The sequence below is a fragment of the Cebus imitator genome, unplaced genomic scaffold, assembly GCF_001604975.1.
Source record: "Cebus imitator isolate Cc_AM_T3 unplaced genomic scaffold, Cebus_imitator-1.0 Scaffold119, whole genome shotgun sequence".
Classification (NCBI taxonomy): domain Eukaryota; kingdom Metazoa; phylum Chordata; class Mammalia; order Primates; family Cebidae; genus Cebus; species Cebus imitator.
This window is the reverse complement of record NW_016107434.1, coordinates 5,418,863-5,436,578: the sequence shown is the minus strand read 5'-3', so window position 1 is coordinate 5,436,578 and position 17,716 is coordinate 5,418,863. Positions and strand designations below refer to the sequence as shown.

At 38.7% G+C, this 17,716-nt stretch overlaps 1 protein-coding gene across 2 annotated transcripts in view; it reads left to right on the top strand.

The window, feature by feature from the left end:
* The window catches only part of TTC5 (tetratricopeptide repeat domain 5), an 18,344-nt gene extending 10,027 nt beyond the window's left edge, over nt 1–8,317 (top strand). For both annotated transcript variants that reach the window (XM_017539575.2, XM_017539576.2), the window contains 5 exons: nt 322–378; nt 915–1,061; nt 1,238–1,452; nt 5,276–5,420; nt 7,703–8,317. In XM_017539575.2, coding sequence (XP_017395064.1) covers nt 322–378; nt 915–1,061; nt 1,238–1,452; nt 5,276–5,420; nt 7,703–7,822 — 684 coding nt within the window. In that variant the 3' untranslated portion in view covers nt 7,823–8,317. The remainder of the gene's footprint in view (nt 1–321; nt 379–914; nt 1,062–1,237; nt 1,453–5,275; nt 5,421–7,702) is intronic.
* The last annotated feature ends 9,399 nt before the right edge of the window (nt 8,318–17,716 follow it).

The window sequence follows — 17,716 nt, the reverse complement described above, 5'->3', positions numbered from 1 at the left end:
TAGTAGAGACGGGGTTTCACCATGTTGACCAGGATGGTCTCGATCTCTTGACCTTGTGATCCACCCGCCTCGGCCTCCCAAAGTGCTGGGATTACAGGCTTGAGCCACCGCGCCCGGCTAAAAACACTTATATTCCTAAGGTTTTAGGGACTAACATACCCACACTGTTTGTTATATGGTAACTGCTTCTGCGGGATAGGTAACATTTTGGCAAGGAAGAAATTTCCATTTTTCTAGGAAGAGGAGGGGTAGCACATGTTGGGCATGGCAATCCTTAACATTGAGACAGGATCCACTGATAAACTTTTTATCCCATTATAGGAGAAGGTTGACAGGAAAGCTTCTAGCAATCCTGACCTTCATCTGAACAGGGCGACGGTAAGACCTTTGGGATATAGTCATCTGAGGGTCAAATAAATAAGACACCTAGGTCTTAGCTTGCGAGGATAACTGAGTGTACATAGGGACAAGATTGGGTACAGACTGCGAGAGGAAAGCTGTGCTATTTCTGTAAAGAATTAGCTGGATTTGGCTTCAGGATCTGGTGTAGCCACTGGAGGGAAAGGAGAAGGGGCTGAGGAGGTGGAAGAATATGTAGAAAACGGGGAGATCTTTTAGAAGACTTCTGAAATGTTAAGTAAATATAAAGGTCAAGTGACCCAATATATACAACTTAACTATTTTAGAGTTTGGAAATTAGCTTCTTTGAAATGATTCCATCTTTGGGGTTGTGATCATCTTGGCTAGGAAGAAGACTGTAAGGTGCTACCAGCTCTTTAGGCTGTTCATGGTAGCATAGGAAAATAGCAGGAAGGAAAAAGTTTATTTCTCTAGATTCCGAGCCCATGGTGCCATTATTCCCTCAGCATAGTTTGTTTGGATATACCTGTAATTGGGATATACTTCTTGTACAGTTGCATAAATATGAAGAGAATTATGGGGAGGCCCTGGAGGGCTTCTCTCGGGCTGTAGCCCTGGACCCTGCCTGGCCAGAGCCCCGGCAACGAGAGCAACAACTTCTGGAATTCCTGGATAGATTAACCAGCCTCCTTGAGAGTAAGGTAAAAATGTCTAAAGGGCTGAATTCTACTTTTTAAAAATTTTGCCGTGGGTCAATAAAATAAGAATAAATAGGTTTAGGAGGTAGTAACCCTATAGAAGTGGTGGGAGGGAAGGATTAGAATCTCGAGGAAGGTGGTTAGTTTCCAGCTTCTTATCTGTTTCCCCTTCTTTGCAGGGAAAGGTGAAGGCCAAAAAGCTGCAGAGCATGCTGGGAAGCTTGCGCCCAGCCCATCTAGGCCCTTGTGGTGATGGACACTATCAGTCAGCCTCTGGGCAGAAAGTGACCCTAGAGCTTAAGCCACTGAGTACACTGCAGCCTGGGGTGAACAGTGGTGCCGTCATCCTGGGAAAGGTGGTATTTAGCCTCACCACAGAGGAGAAAGTCCCCTTGTGAGTTTCTCTTGGATTTTCCCCTTTTTAACCTTTTGAACTAATTGCTCTCACTTCCTCTTCTTTCTCTGGCAGTTGAGGACATTGTTAGTGGTCACAGATTTATGACATCTGATTTCCTCTGTGACTATCCCATGGGCAGATATTGCCTAGGTGATACTTAACAATCTTTTGATCACAGAGGCTTTTGTAGATTCTGTCACTGCCCATTTTTTAGCCCTGAGTTTGCATAGTTGAAATTTGGCAGGACCTATTTTTTTTTTTTTTTTATAAGACAGAAACCTTAAAATTCTGTCCTTTTGTGTTTTCATGATCACGGAAGTTAAAGGAGGACAAATTCTTACTCCTGTTTGTACTTAGGTATACTTAGGCAGTTCTGAAAATTGAGCTTTGAGTTATAATTTAAAGTCTGATTAGGAGATTGTCTTAGATGTCATTCAACAAATATTTATTGAGCATGTATATATGTCATAGGGAGTGAGAAAAAAGAAATGTAAAGGACACAGGTGCAGGTGCTTCTAGCAGCAGAGGAAATGAATTAAGAATATTTATTTAGAAAATTTTTGGATCTTGAAAAGTTAGGGTTTAGTGAGCGCCACCATTCCTTGATCCCTCACTCACTTCCTAATCCCTGGTAGACTGGCTTCCCCTTTCTCTCTTCTACTGAAATTGTTTTTTTCCTAGGATCACCAATGTCTTTCTAGGCACTGGATCCAGCGACTTCCATTGCATGGTTCCAAAACATTCTGACTATTGAATATCTCTCACTGTTGCCTTTCACATTCCTTCTGTTCCATCCAAACGGAAATATTCACAATTCTCATTATATGCCCAGGCTTTCTCCATGGCATTTTCTACGGGTTTGTGTGTTTGATGAGTTGAAGAGCAAAAAGATGGTTGAGAACAGTTTGGTTAACTAGAGCAAACCCTAGAACTGAGAAGAATTATAAAGGGATATAAACAAAGGAAGGTTTTGGACGACTGTCAGAACAAATAGATATTTTGCAGCTTCTTGGTTTCTCTTTTTGTGCCCAACTTTTAAATCTTGGGTTCTCAGGACTGTTTTTTTTTTTTTTTTCTTTTTTCTCTTTATACCAGGATGGCCTCTAGTTGCCAACTTTGATCACTTGTCAGTGGTTGTGTGACATACTATGTAGAAGGATTCTGAGGCTTTGACTGGATCCATTAGGAGAGTGCTTTGCTTGATTACAGTGTTTCCTGTGAATTCAGGTGTGTCATGTGATGGCATGAGTACAGTTCTTCTCCATCCTATCTATAAATCATTGTGACTTGTGATGTCGTGTAAACCCAAGCCTCCTATATGCTCACAGATATATCACCAGCCCAAGCTTCATTTCCAAGTTTTGGATCCCTGTAGACAACTGCCTCTGGGTTCCAATAAGAAATCTCTAACTCAGTATTTCAGTATTACTCACCTAAATCTTTCTCTGTAAACCTGCTTCTCCTCCTTGGATTCCCTGTGAATGAATGGTATCACTTCTCAGTCACTTGATTAAGACTTTTGGAAGAAGAGCCTTCTCCATTCTCTTGCATTGAGGCCATTGCCAAGTTCTATAGATTTGCCTTTTCTTGTTCTGTAGACTTGACTTCTCTATCACCTTAATTCAGGCCCTTATCACTTCTCCAAATAGGTCTCCCTGATTCTCTGGTTTACTCCAGTGTTCCACAGTGCTGTCAGAGAAACGTTTCTCAGATGTAAATCTGACCATTGCTACTTATTTAAGATCCTTATTGGTACTACATGTAGCTTTTGGGATAAAGTGTTTTTTTTTTTTTTGAGACAGAGTCTTGCTCTGTCGCCAGGCTGGAGTGCATTGGCGCAATCTTGGCTCACTGCAACCTCCACCTCCTGGGTTCAAGCGATACTTCCGCCTCAGCCTCCCGAGTAGCTGGGACCACAGGCGCATACCACCACACCCAGCTAATTTTTTGTATTTTTAGTAGAGATGGGGTTTCACCGTGTTGGCCAGGATGGTCTCGATCTCTTGACCCCGTGATCTGCCCACCTTGGCCTCCCAAAGTGTTGGGATTACAGATGTGAGCTACCATACCTGGCCAGCTTTTGGGATAAAGTTTGAACTACCTAGCTTAGCATACAAAGTCTTTCATGATTTGCTCCTTGCTTTTTTTCCATTATCTTCTGTCACTTTCCCACACGTGCCTTTTGTTTCAACCATGGAACTATTTTGTTAGTTTTAGAACAGCTGTTTTCAGGCCTCTGTGTCTTACATACAGTTACTTTGCCTGGATAATCTCTAGCTTCTTCTTGACATAGCTAACATCTCCTGCCCCCAACATTTTGTTATAAAAATTTTCAAACATACAGCTAAGTTGAAAGATTTTCACATTGAACGTCTGTGTTCTCAACCACTTATATTCTACTATTAACACTTTATTTTACTTAGCTTATCACATATCTGTCTGTTTATCCTGTCATCAGAGTAAATTACAGAGATCAATGTACTTTCCTCTACATATTTCAGCATGCAGTTATTAACTGAGTTCAGTATTTCTTTCGACTTTTTCTTTCTGTTTTTGAGATGGAGTTTTGTTCTTGTTGCCCAGCTGTAGTGCAATGGGGCATAATCTTGGCTCACTGCAACTGTCACCTCCCAGGTTCAAGCGATTCTTCTGCCTCAGCCTCCCAAGTAGCCGGGATTACAAGCGCCCACCACCATGCCTAGCTAATTTTTTTTTTAGGGTTTCACCACATTGGCCAGGCTAGTCTTGAACTCCTGACCTCAGGTGATCCACCTGCCTCTGCATCCCAAAGTGCTTGGATTGTAGGCATGAGCGATTGCACCTGGCCCAATTTTTTCTTTTTATGTAAAATTTGCATACAATGAAATGTACAAATCTAAGTGTACATTTTGTAGGTTTTGACAAATGGAAAATATTCATATAACTCGAATAGAGATCATTACCACCATTCCAGCAAGTTCCCTCATGTTCCCTCCAAGCCAATCTCTGTTCCTGTCCACCTAGGGGTTTTTAAAATTTTGACTAAGGATTAATTTTTCTATTTTAACTCAGGTGGTTTTTCACCCTTTAAGATTCACTTTGACCGTCTCTCTTCAAGGACATCTTTCCTGCTTTCCAGTTTTGATTTAGAAATTTCTCCTCTGGGTTCTCACAATCCAATCTGTGGCTTCACTGAATTCAACAGAAAGGAAAAGTTATGCTATTACCCATCACACTGTACTGTTAAGTGATGACTTCATTGTCTGACTCCTACACTGTAGGTTGTTCATAGCTGGATTGGTATCTTACTACTAAACACAATGCTTGGCACATAACGTAATATTTGGTGAAAATTTGTGGAATTAAACTACACAGACAGCGATGGTTAGAGGCTTTGGTTAAGAGAACGATAATTAAACTGATAGATCAGGAATAATGTTACAACTGTAGCATTTTGGTCTAATTCATCATTAATATTTGTGGAATGGCTTCAGTGTGCTTTGTCTAAGTTCTTAGCAAAGTGACAGATTGATGAGTTTCAGAAAAATGAGAACTGAGATATACAAAGTGGAGGATGGTACCTCATAGGTTTTCTAAGTAACTGAGAAAAAGCATTTATTTATTTTGTTAGTATTTTATTTTTAAAATTTAATTAACCAAATTAAATTTCCTTTTTTGGTCCCCCTCCCCAACTAAATTAAATTTTATATTTTATTTTAATTATCTGTCACTGATTTTAAGTCCAGTATTTTGCTAGTCTTTTTAAACCACTGCTTCTGCTCTTCTTTCCTACCCACCTACCTTTTGTTTTCCTCTCTCCTAATCTGTCTTTACCTGGCAGTACATTTGGCCTGGTAGATTCAGATGGACCTTGCTGTGCAGTGATGGTATACAATATAGTGCAGAGCTGGGGAGTGCTCATTGGAGACTCGGTAGCCATCCCTGAGCCCAACCTGCGGCTTCACCGAATTCAGCACAAGGGAAAGGTGAGTGATGACTAGGATTCTCTTCCAACTCATAGGCTCTAAAAGTAGAACCAAGCTTATCTTTTTATATAAGATATAGAAATAATGTATATGTGAGTGTGTGTGTAGGCTATGTATATATATATTTGTGTGTGTATATATTTTATATATATATATATTTTACTAAAAAGGTAAACTCGTAAGCAAAAAAAATAAAAAAATGGAGTGAAATATTATCACTCAGCTGTTATATTATCACTCATATGTTACTACTGTTAACAGTTTGGTGTACAAATCTGAAGTCTTTTTCTTTTTATAAATATATGCACATATATTTTTATCTGTATTTTAAATCATGGGTAGGATATCATATGCAAATGCTTGTGAATATTTCCTGTGTTTTTACATATTTCACCACATTGAGTAGACACAGGGTGATGAAGATGGTAACAGTTAACATTTATTTAACACTTAATTGAGCGCTAGACACTGTGCTAAGAGTTTTATTGCCTGCCTTGCCTCATTCTGTTCTTATGAAAACCTTATGAATGTAGATATTTAACCACTGTTTAACCATTTAGATCAGGGGTTGGCAAAGCCCATTAACCAAATCTGGCTCACTGCATGATTTTATTTAGAGTGGTTTCTAGGCCGGGCATGGTGGCTCATCCCTATAATCCTAGCACTTTGGGAAGCCAAGGTGGGAGGGTCGCTCGAGTCCAGGAATTTAAGACCAGCCTGGGCAACATAGTGAGACCCTGTCTCTACAAAAGAAATGTTTAAAAATGTAGCCAGGCATGGTAGTATGTGCCTGTAGTCCCAGCTACTAAGGAGGTTGAAGTGAGAGAATCACTGTATCTCAGGAGTTTGAGGCTACAGTAAGTCATCATTGTCCCATTGCACGCCAGCCAGAGTAACAGAGCATCTCTGCCTCAAATAAGGAAAAAGAAAAAAAAAANAAAAAAAAAAAAAAAAGAAAGAATGGTTTCTATGTTCTTAAATGAAAAAAATTGACAGAAGCATAATATTTTGTGATATGTGAAAATTACAGGAAATTCAGATTTTAGTGTCCACAAATAAAGCTTTGTTGGAACACAGCCACACTTTTATTTGCTTACTACTGTCTGTGGCTGTATTTGTACTATAGTGAGGGAGGTGAAATTCTATAACAGAGACCATATGACCCACAAAGCCTAAAATATTTACTGTCTGGCCCTTTACAGAAAGACTTTGATGACCTCAGATCTAGGTTATTTCTAATTTTTTTCTATTATAAAAGTACTATAGTGAGCATTTTTATGTCTTTGCTTATATCTATGATTATTTCCTTAAATTAATTTATAATACAGAATCCTGGGTCCAAAGGGTATGCAGAATTCTGAGGGTTTTGATACATACTGCCAAATAGTTCTTTGGAAAATTGTACTAGTTAGTTGTCACTACCAACAGTGGATGTAAATAAGTGTTTCTCTGTAGTTTTTTTCTCAACTCTGGGTGGAAACCTTTGAAAAGTTATTTTCTAAATTTATATGAAAAATATCGCATGAACATTATTTTAATTTATAGTTCTTCTATAAATTGCCATTTTTTGGTGTCACTTGTCCATATTTCTGTGAAGATTTTTTTTTAAAAAAATGATTTATGAGAACTTTTAAATTTACTTTACCTGGACTTAAAAGAGCCTGCTTCTCACAGCCATAATTTTTGGATAAAGATTATTTAACATGTTTTACAACTTAAAATACACTGGAACTGATAAAGTGAGCTGATACCCTTTTTGTTATTAGAAAAATGGCTACATTCTGTTACATGTTCTATTTTTTCCTCTTGATGTAAAAGAGAAGTAACTTTAATTTGTATTTGGTGGATTAATTTAGGACTTTATAAACATTTGGACTGAGATTTTCTTAGGATTCTCGCTGGCTCTGGCCAGCTACTGTGTGTATCTAGTTAATTATCAGGAAACACCGTGGGAATGGGAAGATTCTGTGAGAACTGGTTGCATTCTTTTGTTACGCAATGCCAGGAACCTGCCTTTTTTGAATCAAAGAGCTGTCTCATTCTTGTAGTGACACTACATGGCCCTACATGCTTTGTTTTCCTTCTGAAGATTGAAAACTTTGGGAAAATTTCATCCCCTTTGTTAGCTCAGTTTTGTCTGATTGAGATGGAAGTAGAAGGGGTATACAATGGGGTATGCAATGGGGGAGATGGTCCAGAAAGTTGAAAGTGGTGTATGTATCCCCATGCTGGAGCTTTTTCCGTCTTGTGATCTGTAATGAACTTCTTTCTGTCTTTTCTAGGACTATTCCTTTTCCAGTGTTCGAGTGGAGACACCCCTCCTGCTAGTGGTGAATGGGAAGCCTCAGGGCTCTGGCAGTCAGGCTGCTGCCACAGTGGCATCGCGACCACAGTGTGAATGACCTTCTTTGACTTTTGTGCTCAACAGGGAGTGGAGAAGAGGAGACAAGGCCCTGGGCAGCTGGTCCAGCCACATTCAGTGATTCAGTAGGGATGGGAGGAATGTTTTAAATGAAGACTTTCCTTTCGCTGCCTGTATTACACTTTGTATTTCTTCTCTCTCTGTCCTCATGATGTTCCAGCTGTCTCCAGGGCCACATACTCTTCTGGCATATCTCTCCTGCCTCTTCCACTGCTCTCTATGTTTTAAGAAAACAACATGGAATTGGTAGAAGTCTTGGGAGCTTACCATGGGACAGAGTCCCCAAGGCTCCTGTTCTTGCCTCCTTCTTAAGCCTCATATGTATATATCAGTTCAATATTTATTGCTAAAGGAGGGGGCTTAATTTTATAATGGCTTTTTTTTTTTGAGCAATTTTTATTTTTATTTGTAAAATTTAGGTCCTTCCCCTTCTTTGGGGCTGGAACAGAATTAAATTTGTTTGGAAAAAAAAGTATCATGTAGTTTGGCCTACTTTATTCTCCCTAAGCTTATAGTCTTGGTTTTAGAATCACTTCAATATATTGGAGTAATACCACCCCCTTTTTTTTCTTTATACAAAGTAGTTTATTTCTCTCCCAGTGAAAAGAATTCTGACAATAGACAGTCCAGGGCAGGAATGGAAACTCCACAAAATTTCTAGAGACCAGCTTCCTTCCATTTTCCCATTCTGTCATTCCCTAGGGATGGTCTTCACCATGGTCCAAGATGGCAGAGCAATACTGTTCTAATAGTGTTGCTAGTCTGAAGGACTAGAGACAGTTAGATATTCAGTTTCTTTAGAGTGTAGTGACATGCTTTTGTAACAGTTTATCTTAATATCCTTGTGGTAAAATGGAGAAATGTGAGTATTAGCAACCAACTGAATGGCTATAATACATTAATGGATACAGATGAATTTAGAAGACCTCTGGTGAAATAGCTCAGATCTTTGTTCTTGGTCCAGTCCCGTTCAATTATTGATCAGTGACTTGAATATCATTGATGACTCATTAAATGTATAAAGAATGCAGAGGACTCCTCAGAGAATGGATGAAAGAAATCCATTGATAAGAGAAGTTTATCAGTCAAGTCATAAAGGCTGAGTCTATTAAGATAAAATTTTCAGTCCATTCTTTTGGTCCAAAAAGGCTAACTTTCTTAGGCATCGCTTCAACATCATATATGAAAATTGCTAGAATTCTGATAGAGTTTGCAAAAACACTCTTTGTAGACTGCACCAAGAAACCTGTGGTAGACGTCGTTTTTATTACAAGTACTGTCTTTTTTTTCCCACATGTGGAGTCTTAATTTCGTTTTCAGTGTCGATTTTGAGGCCTAGAGCCATAGAATAGTGATTAGGAGCTTGTGCGCTATAAAAATACCTTGAGAAATGACTGAAAGCAACTAGGGAAGGTGGGAGTAGTAAGTGGTGTGTGAAAGCATTTGAGACAGTGGAGATGATGTGGGACCCAAATACTGTTCCCCTTTTACTCAAGTTCTGAGATGAGTTGACATGTTCTGTGTAGGGCTAGAGAGTAGAAAAATGACCAGTAGGTGGTAACCAGAGAGAAGCAGTGCATGCAAACAAGTAAGTATGAAAAATATGTACATATGGTTTCAGGAATAACTGGAATACCCATAAAATAACCACCTGCCGTAGAAACTAGTACACCATTGATACCTTGGAAGCCCTTGTGTACCTCCCCATGATCTCATTTGTCTTCCTTCACAGCTATATGATATCTCATTGCATGATTATACCACAATGTATTCATCCTATTGTTAAAGGATATTTGGGTTTCTGGTTTTTCTTTTTTTGCTAGCAAAACACTAAATTATTAATATTCTTGTATATGTCCTGATATGTAAGTGCAAAAGTTTCTTTTATAGCAATGGTTCTTGAAGAATGTTTCCCAGACCAACAGCATCAGCATCCTTTGGAACTTCTTTGAAATGCAAATTATCAAGCCCCCTACCCAGACTTACTGAATTCAGAACTCTGGGGGAAGAGTCCAGCAATCTGTGTTTAGTAAATCCTCCAGGTGACTCTGATGCACACTAAAATTTGAGAGCCACTGTTTAAGAGTATTGACATTGAATGGAATTGCTGGGTCATAGAGTTCAACTTTTTTAAGAAGCACTAAACATTTCTAAAGTTTCTATCAGTTAATGTCTCTACTATCAATGGATGAGTCTCCCTAGTGCTCTCCATCCTCTTCTGTGCTTGGTATTATCTTACCTTTTAGATACTGCAAATACAGGAGATTCGAGTATTATTTACTTGTGGCCTTAATTTGCATTTTTTGGATTATTAATGAGCTTGAGCATCTTTTTGTATATTTAGAAGCCACTAATATTTTCTCTTGGTAAAATGCCTATTCATGTCTTTGCACACTTCTGTATTGGATGTCAAATTGATTTATATGTTCCCTGTACTAATCTTGTCATTTTATGTGCTCAGACACCTAACAGTTTTAGCTTGTCTTTTTACTCTGTTGGGTCTTTTGCTCAACAGAAGTTCTGAATTTCAATGTCATTGAATTTATCCATCTTTTATGGTAATGATTTTTATGTTTTAAGAGGTTATTAGCTATCCTGAAGCCATAAGGACATTTTCCCTATCTATTATTTTATGAAGTTTATCATTTTGTCCTTTTCTTACAGTATGACTTTATTTTTGTTATGATGTAGGTATATAATTTTTTTCATAACGAATAATTAAGTAGCCCAGCACCTTTTATTAAAGAATCAATCCTTTCCTTACTGATTTTTAAAGCCCAGTCTGTTTTAAACCAACTTTCCATCTCTCTCTCTCTTTTTCTCTCCCTACCTGTCTGTCCATCCTTCTGTCCACCTGTCTGTCCGTCCATCCATCCATCCATCCATCCATCCATCCATCCATCCATCTATCCACACTGATCTTTAAAGCCCAGCCTGTCTTAACCAATTTTCCATATGTATCTCTCTTCTTGAGTTCTGGTTTTTTTTTTTTGTTTGTTTNATAAACACATCTGTCTTTAAATGCACTAAATCACACCAAAAGAAGTGGATCCAACATTTGTTAAGCTCTTATTGCAGTTCTATTTTATTTTTTTTTTTAGACACAGAGTCTCACTCTGTTGCCCAGGCTAGAGTGCAGTAACACAATCCTGGCTCACTGCAGCCTTGACCTTCCAGGCTCAAGCAGTCCTCTCACCTCAGCCTCCCAAGTTGCTGAGACTGCAGGTGTGTGCCACTATGCCTGGCTAATTTTTTAAGAATTAGCTGCTCAAGCGATCCTCCCGTTCAAGTGATCCTCCTGCCTTGGCCTCCCACAGTGTTGGGATTACAGCTATGAGCCACCATGCCTGGCTCTCTATTCTGATCTGTTCTGCTCTGTTTATTTTTTTGCTGGTACTACATTGCCTTACAGTTTTATAAGAAGTCAGTATCTAATCACATAGGTTCTTTTATGTTGTTCTTCACAAGTGTCCCATTTACACTTTAAAATCAGCTTGTAACTTTTCATGAAAAATTCCCTGGAACTTTAATTGGGAATTAAATTAATTTAACTTGCATTGAATCTATGGATCACTTTAGGAAGAATAGGCATCTTCATAATACTGAATCTTCTTACCTCTTTTCTTTATGTAAGTAAGTCTTCCTCATTGTCTCTTTTTTTGTGACTATGTAATTTTACGTTTCTGTAGTAGTTGCCAAATAGTGATATTCTAATTTCATTATTCCTTCTGCATTTACTAACTGCAATCAGACCTATCTATTTTTTGAATCCTGGCACTGCCCATTGAGCTGTACAATCTTAGGATACCAATAGGAAAGAAAAAAATTGTCAGCTCAGAATTTTGTTTGCAGTAAAAATGTGTATCTTTCCCTTGCTCTTCCTTTTCTCTCTTCCTGTTTAATTTCCTTCCCTCTGCTTTTGGCCATGGAGGTTGGCCTTGGTTGCTGGGTTACGTTAGTCGTAGGATTAGAACACTCTAGAAGGCAGTGCAGGGAGGGAAAAGGTGAGCAGAGATGTGTGTTGTGGTGTATTAGCCAGCACCCAAGGATTCAAATAGGAAGTGGGAGGTAGTCACATCGAGGCACACTGGCAGCCACGTTGGCAGCCAGCTAGCATGAGTACATGGAGGTATTAGGAGAATGTGAGATAGAGGCAGGGAACATTGGTGGTGTGGTTATGAGATTAGATTTTGAAACACATAAGGTACAAATAAGTAGATATATTAAGGTAAATGACAGCCAGTCTCTGACTGTTGAAAGAAGTATAAACATGGAAAAGAAAAAATGTCTATAAATAATTCTAGTAGATCAGAACTGGAGGCATTGTGAAGACCTCTGGTTTTTGATATGTACACACTGACAAATATATACGTGTCTGTGGTGTGTGTAAGAAATATATATATATGGTTATTAGCTATGTCTACTAAGAGGGTCAAATGCCTCACTGGTAGGAGTGATCATAGGTAATACTCTTGGTTTCTGTATAACATAAGAGGAAATCATATTCCTTAATGAAATTGCCAGTATCAACATGGCATCTGGAATTGTCTAAGCTGAGAATAGAACTTCCTATGTAAAAATATGAACTTTAAAATTCTCCCACTGGCCAAATCTGGCACATAAGCATGAAAATAAGTGAGTGTAACAAAATGGAGCCCATTGGATAATATACTAATTGAGGAGTGTTTTTGACATGAAGGTAAATTTAAAAAAATAGGTAAATGGAGGAGAATGGAGGAATACTCCTTAGAGTAGATGTCAACTACAGGATGTCTAGAGCTGCCATTAGGAAATCATCATAGTATTAGATGGTTTAGATAGGAGTTAATACAAAAAAAGCTGGTTAGTGAAGATGTGATTAGAAGCAGCTTACAGGCATTACCTTAGAATATCTCTTCACAAAATACTATTTAACATAAAGTAAAAAGTGTAAATTAAAGCTGGATAGGCCTGGCAGATACCAACCAGACCAGGTCATTAATGGTTGCATCACTGGGGTGGGAGGGATAGCAAATGTGACCCCTGGTGGGAGGCACTAAGGGCACAGCACCACTTCTGTATTCTTCCTGCCAAGGGAACATCACTGAATCTGGTCATGAAGAATCATCAGAAAGATCCAGTAGGGGATCATTCGATTTCATGTAGGATATTGAAGGTGAGAAGTACAAGGAATGATGAAGAACAGTTTGAGATTGGAGAAGAAGAAAACGATAGGACCCCCAAGTACAACACATTTTCCAGGGTGGGGATCCTGTAGCAGAAAGGAAAAGACACTGTCACATATGATGGAACATTTGAAGGGCATCTGTGGTTTGGGCAGTCATGTTTTGACCTTGGTTTTGACTTAACTGGTAGCACGATTATGTAGAGAAAATTTTTACTTTGGGGAAAACCACAGTAGGAAATTTAGGGGTGGACACCATCCCTGCCCCTTTTATGTTTTTTTAAAAAATGAATAAAATGCCATAATGTATAAAGCAAAAAAGGTTATAAAGCAAATGAGGTAAACAGTTTAACAGTTGAGGACTATGGGAAAGAGATAAATATCCACACATTTGAAATTATTTCAAATTATTTTAAAAATTAAAAATGATTAACTGGTATTTGCTATGGTCCAGATGTATTTCCCAAATTTCATATGTTAAAACTGAATTACCCATGTGATAAGAGGTGGGACCTTCAGGAGGTGATTAAGTCATAAAGACAGAGCTGTTAGTGTCCTTTTAAAATGGCATGAGAGAGTAGGTGCATACCGTTTTGCCCTTCTGCCTTCTGCCAAGTGAGGATGTAGCGAGACACCCAGACACCGAATGCTGGCACATTCATCTTGGGCTTCTCAGCCTGCAGAACCATCAGAAATGATTTTTTTAAAAAATCAATTATCCATTATCAGGTATTTTGTTAGCAGAACTAACAAACTATGGAAACATTGCATGTTTTTGATTGCTAAAATTAAGTTGGTTACTGTTAAATGTATTTGAATTCTTTGATTTTCCTAAATGCAATGGAATGATCTGCATTTTTCCCATCCAGTTTTCTTTTGTTTCCTATTTTTAACATTTGTATAATTGTGAGGAGTACAAGCGCAGTTTTGTTACATGGATGTATTGCTTAGCAGTGAAGCCTGGGCTTTTAGTGTAACCATCACACAAATAGTGTACATTGTACTCATTAAGTAATTTCTCATTCTTTACCCCCTGTTACTTTCCCGCCCCTTCCAAGTCTCCATTGACTATTATTCTACACTCTGTATTCATGTGTACACATTATTTAACTCCCACATATAAGTGAGAACATGCTGTATTTTACTTTCTGAGTTGTTTCACTTAGGATAATGGTCACCAGTTCCATCCATGTTGCTGAAAAAGGTATGATTTCACTTCTTTTATGGCCAAATAGTGTTCCACTGTGTATATATATAGATACATATATACATACATACACATACACACACACCCCACATTATCTAGTCATTTATTGATGGACACTTAGGTTGATTCTATGTCTTTGCTATTATAAATAGTGCTATGAGAGACATGAGTGTAGGTGTCTTTTTGGTATCATGATTTCTTTTCCTTTGGGTAGATAAACAGTAGTGGGATTGCTGGGTTGAATGGTAGGTCTGTTTTTCGTTCTTGGAGAAATGTCCATACTGTTTTCTATAGAGGGTGTACTAATATCCATTCCCACCAATAGTGTGTAAGAGTTCCCTTTTCTCTGTATCTTCTCCAACAGGTTTTTATTTTTTGATAATAGCCATTCTGACTGGTATAAGATGATATCCCATTACGGCTTTAATTTGCATTTCTCTGATAATTTGTGAAGTTGGGCATTTTTTCATATGCTTGTTGGCCATTTATTTGTCTTCTTTTGAAAAATGTCCACTCATTTCCTTTGCCCATTTTTTAATGGTATTTCCTTCATTCTTTCTTTTTTTTTTTTTGAGACAGTCTTGCTCTGTTGCCAGGCTGGAGCACAGTGGTGCAGTGTCGGCTCACTGCAACCTCTGCCTCCTGGGTTCAAGCGATTCTTCCACCTCAGCCTCCTGAGTAGCTGAGACTACAGGTGTGTGCTGAATGCCCGGCTAATTTTTGTATTTTTAGTAGAGATGAGGTTTCACCATGTTGGTCAGGATGGTCTCGATCTCTTGACCTCGTGATCCACCGGCCTTGGCCTCCCAAAGTGCTGGGATCACAGGCGTGAGCCTCCACGTCCAGCCTTAATGGATTTTTTTGTTTTCTGTTATTGAGTTGCTCGAGTTCCTTGTAAATTCTGGGTATTGGTCCCCTGTTAGATTCATAGTTCACAAATATTTTCTCCCATTCTACAGGTCGTCTGTTTACTCGGTTGACTATTTCTTTTGCTGTGCAGAAGCTTTTTAATTTAAGTCCCATTTGTCTATTTTTATTTTTGTTGCTTCTGCTTTTGAGGTCATGGTTATAAATTCTTTAGACCAATGTCCAGAATAGATTCCCCTGGATTTTCTTCTAGCATTTATAGAGTTTCAGATCTTACATTAAAGTCTTCAATTCATCTTGAGTTGGCCAATTTTGCCAATACCCTTTATTGAAAATGTTGTCCTTTTTTCTCTTGTACATTTTTGTCAGCTTTGTCAAAGATCAGTTGGCTGTAGATATGTGGCTTTATTTCTGGGTTCTCTGTTCTATTTCACTGATCTATGTGTCTATTTTTATACTAGTACCATGCTGTTTTGGTTACTATACCTTTATAATATAATTTGAGGTCAGGCAGTACAATGCCTCCTAGTTTGTTCTTTTTGCTTAGAGTTGCTTTGGCTATTTGAGCTCTGTTTTTTTGGTTACATATGAATTTTAGGATTATTTTTTCTAGTCCATGGAATATTTTTCCCTTTGTTTGTGTCATCTACAGTTTCTTTCATCAGTGTTTTGTAGTAAAGATCTTTCACCTCCTTGGTTAAATATATTCCCAGATACTGTATTTTATTTCTTTGTAGCTATTGTAAATGGGATTACTTTTTTAGTTTGGTTCTCAGCTTGATTGTTATTGGTGTATAAAAATGTTACTGATTTTTGTATATTGATTTTATATGCTGAAACTTTGCTGTATTTGTTTATCAAATCTAAGAGTTTTTTTAAAAAAGTATTTAGAGTGTTTTAGGTATAAGATTATATCATCAGTGAACAGAGATATTCGGTTGGTGCAAAAGCAATTGTGGCAAATGGCAAAAACCGCAATTACTTTTGCATCAACCCAATAGTTTGACTTCTTGTTTTCTAATTTGGATGCTGATATAGTTTGGCTGTTTGTTCCTTCCAAGTGTCATATCGAAATGTAATTCTCAATGAATGGCTTGGTGTTGTCCTCAACATAGTGAGTTTTCGTGAACTCTGATTCAAAGCGTGTGGCACCTCCCCACCACTCTCTGCTCCTGCTCTTGCGTTTGATATGACTGCTCCCGCTTCACTTTCTGCCATGATTGTAAGGTTTCTGAAGCCTTCACCAGGAGCAGATGCTGGGGCCATGCTGGTACAGCCTTCAGAACTGTGAGCCAATTATACCTCTTTTCTTTATAAATTACCCAGTTTCAGGTATTTCTTTATAGCAATGCAAGAATAGCCTAAGACAGAAAACTGATATCAGGAGTGGGGCATTACTATGAGGATACCTGAAAATGTGGAAGCAACTTTCAATTGGGTAATGGGAAGAGGTTGGAAGAGTTTAGAGGGCTCAGAAGACAGGAAGATAAGGAAAAGTTTGCAACTTCTCAGAGACTGGTTCAATGATTGTGACCAAAATACTGGTACCCAAGACTGGATAATTTGTCCAAAAAAAAAAAAAAAAGAGGTTTAATTGACTCACAGTTCAGCATGGCTGGGGAGGCCTCAGGAAGCTTAGAATCATGGTAGAAGGGGAAGCAAACACATCCTTCTTTACACAGTGGCAGGAAGAATAAGAATTCAGCAAAGGCTGAAAACTGCCCCCATGATTTACCTGGTCCCTCCCATAATATGTGGTGATTATGGGAACTACAGATGAGATTTGGATTATGGGAACTTCAAGATGAGATTTGGTTGGAGACACAGCCAAATTATATCAGTCTCAGAGGGAAATGAGGAATTTACTGGGAACTGGAGTAAAGGTCATCCATGTTACACCCTAGCAAATAACTTGGCTGCATTATGTTCATGCCATAGGGATCTGTGGAAGTTTGAAATTAAGAGTGATAACTTAGGGTATTCAGTGAATGAAATTTCTACGCAGCAATCGTTCAAGATATGGCCTGGCTGCTTTTAACAGCCTATGATCAGATGTGGGAACAAAATTACTTACAGTTGGAACTTGTATTTAAAAGGGAAGCAGAGTGTAAAAGTTTGAAAAATGTGCAGCCTGGCCATATGATAGAGAAGGAATCCAAGCAGGTTGTAAAGCAAGCACTTGCTAGAGAGATTAGCATGAATAAAAGGGAGTCAAGTGCTAATATCCAAAACAATGGGGGAAAAATGGCCTTGAAGGCATTTCAGGAATCTCTGAGGTAGCCTCACCTATCGTAGGTAGAAGCCTAGGAAGAAAGAATGGTTTTGTGGATCGGTCCCAGAATACAGCTACCCTGTGCAGCTTTGTGACATTACTCTCCAATTCCTGGCTGCTTCGGCTCCAGCCTTGGCTCAAAGTCCCCAAATACTGCTCATGCTGCTGCTCTGAACAGTGTAAGCTGCCATAAGCCTTGGTGGCTTCCATGTGGTGTTAAGTCTGTGGGCGCATGGACTGCAAGAGTGAAGGGGGCTCGGTAGCTTCCCCCTAGATTTCAAAGGATGTATGAGACAGCCTGGGTGCCTAGGCAGAAGTCTGCTGCAGAGGTGGAGCCCTCATGGAAAACCTCTACTAGGGTGGT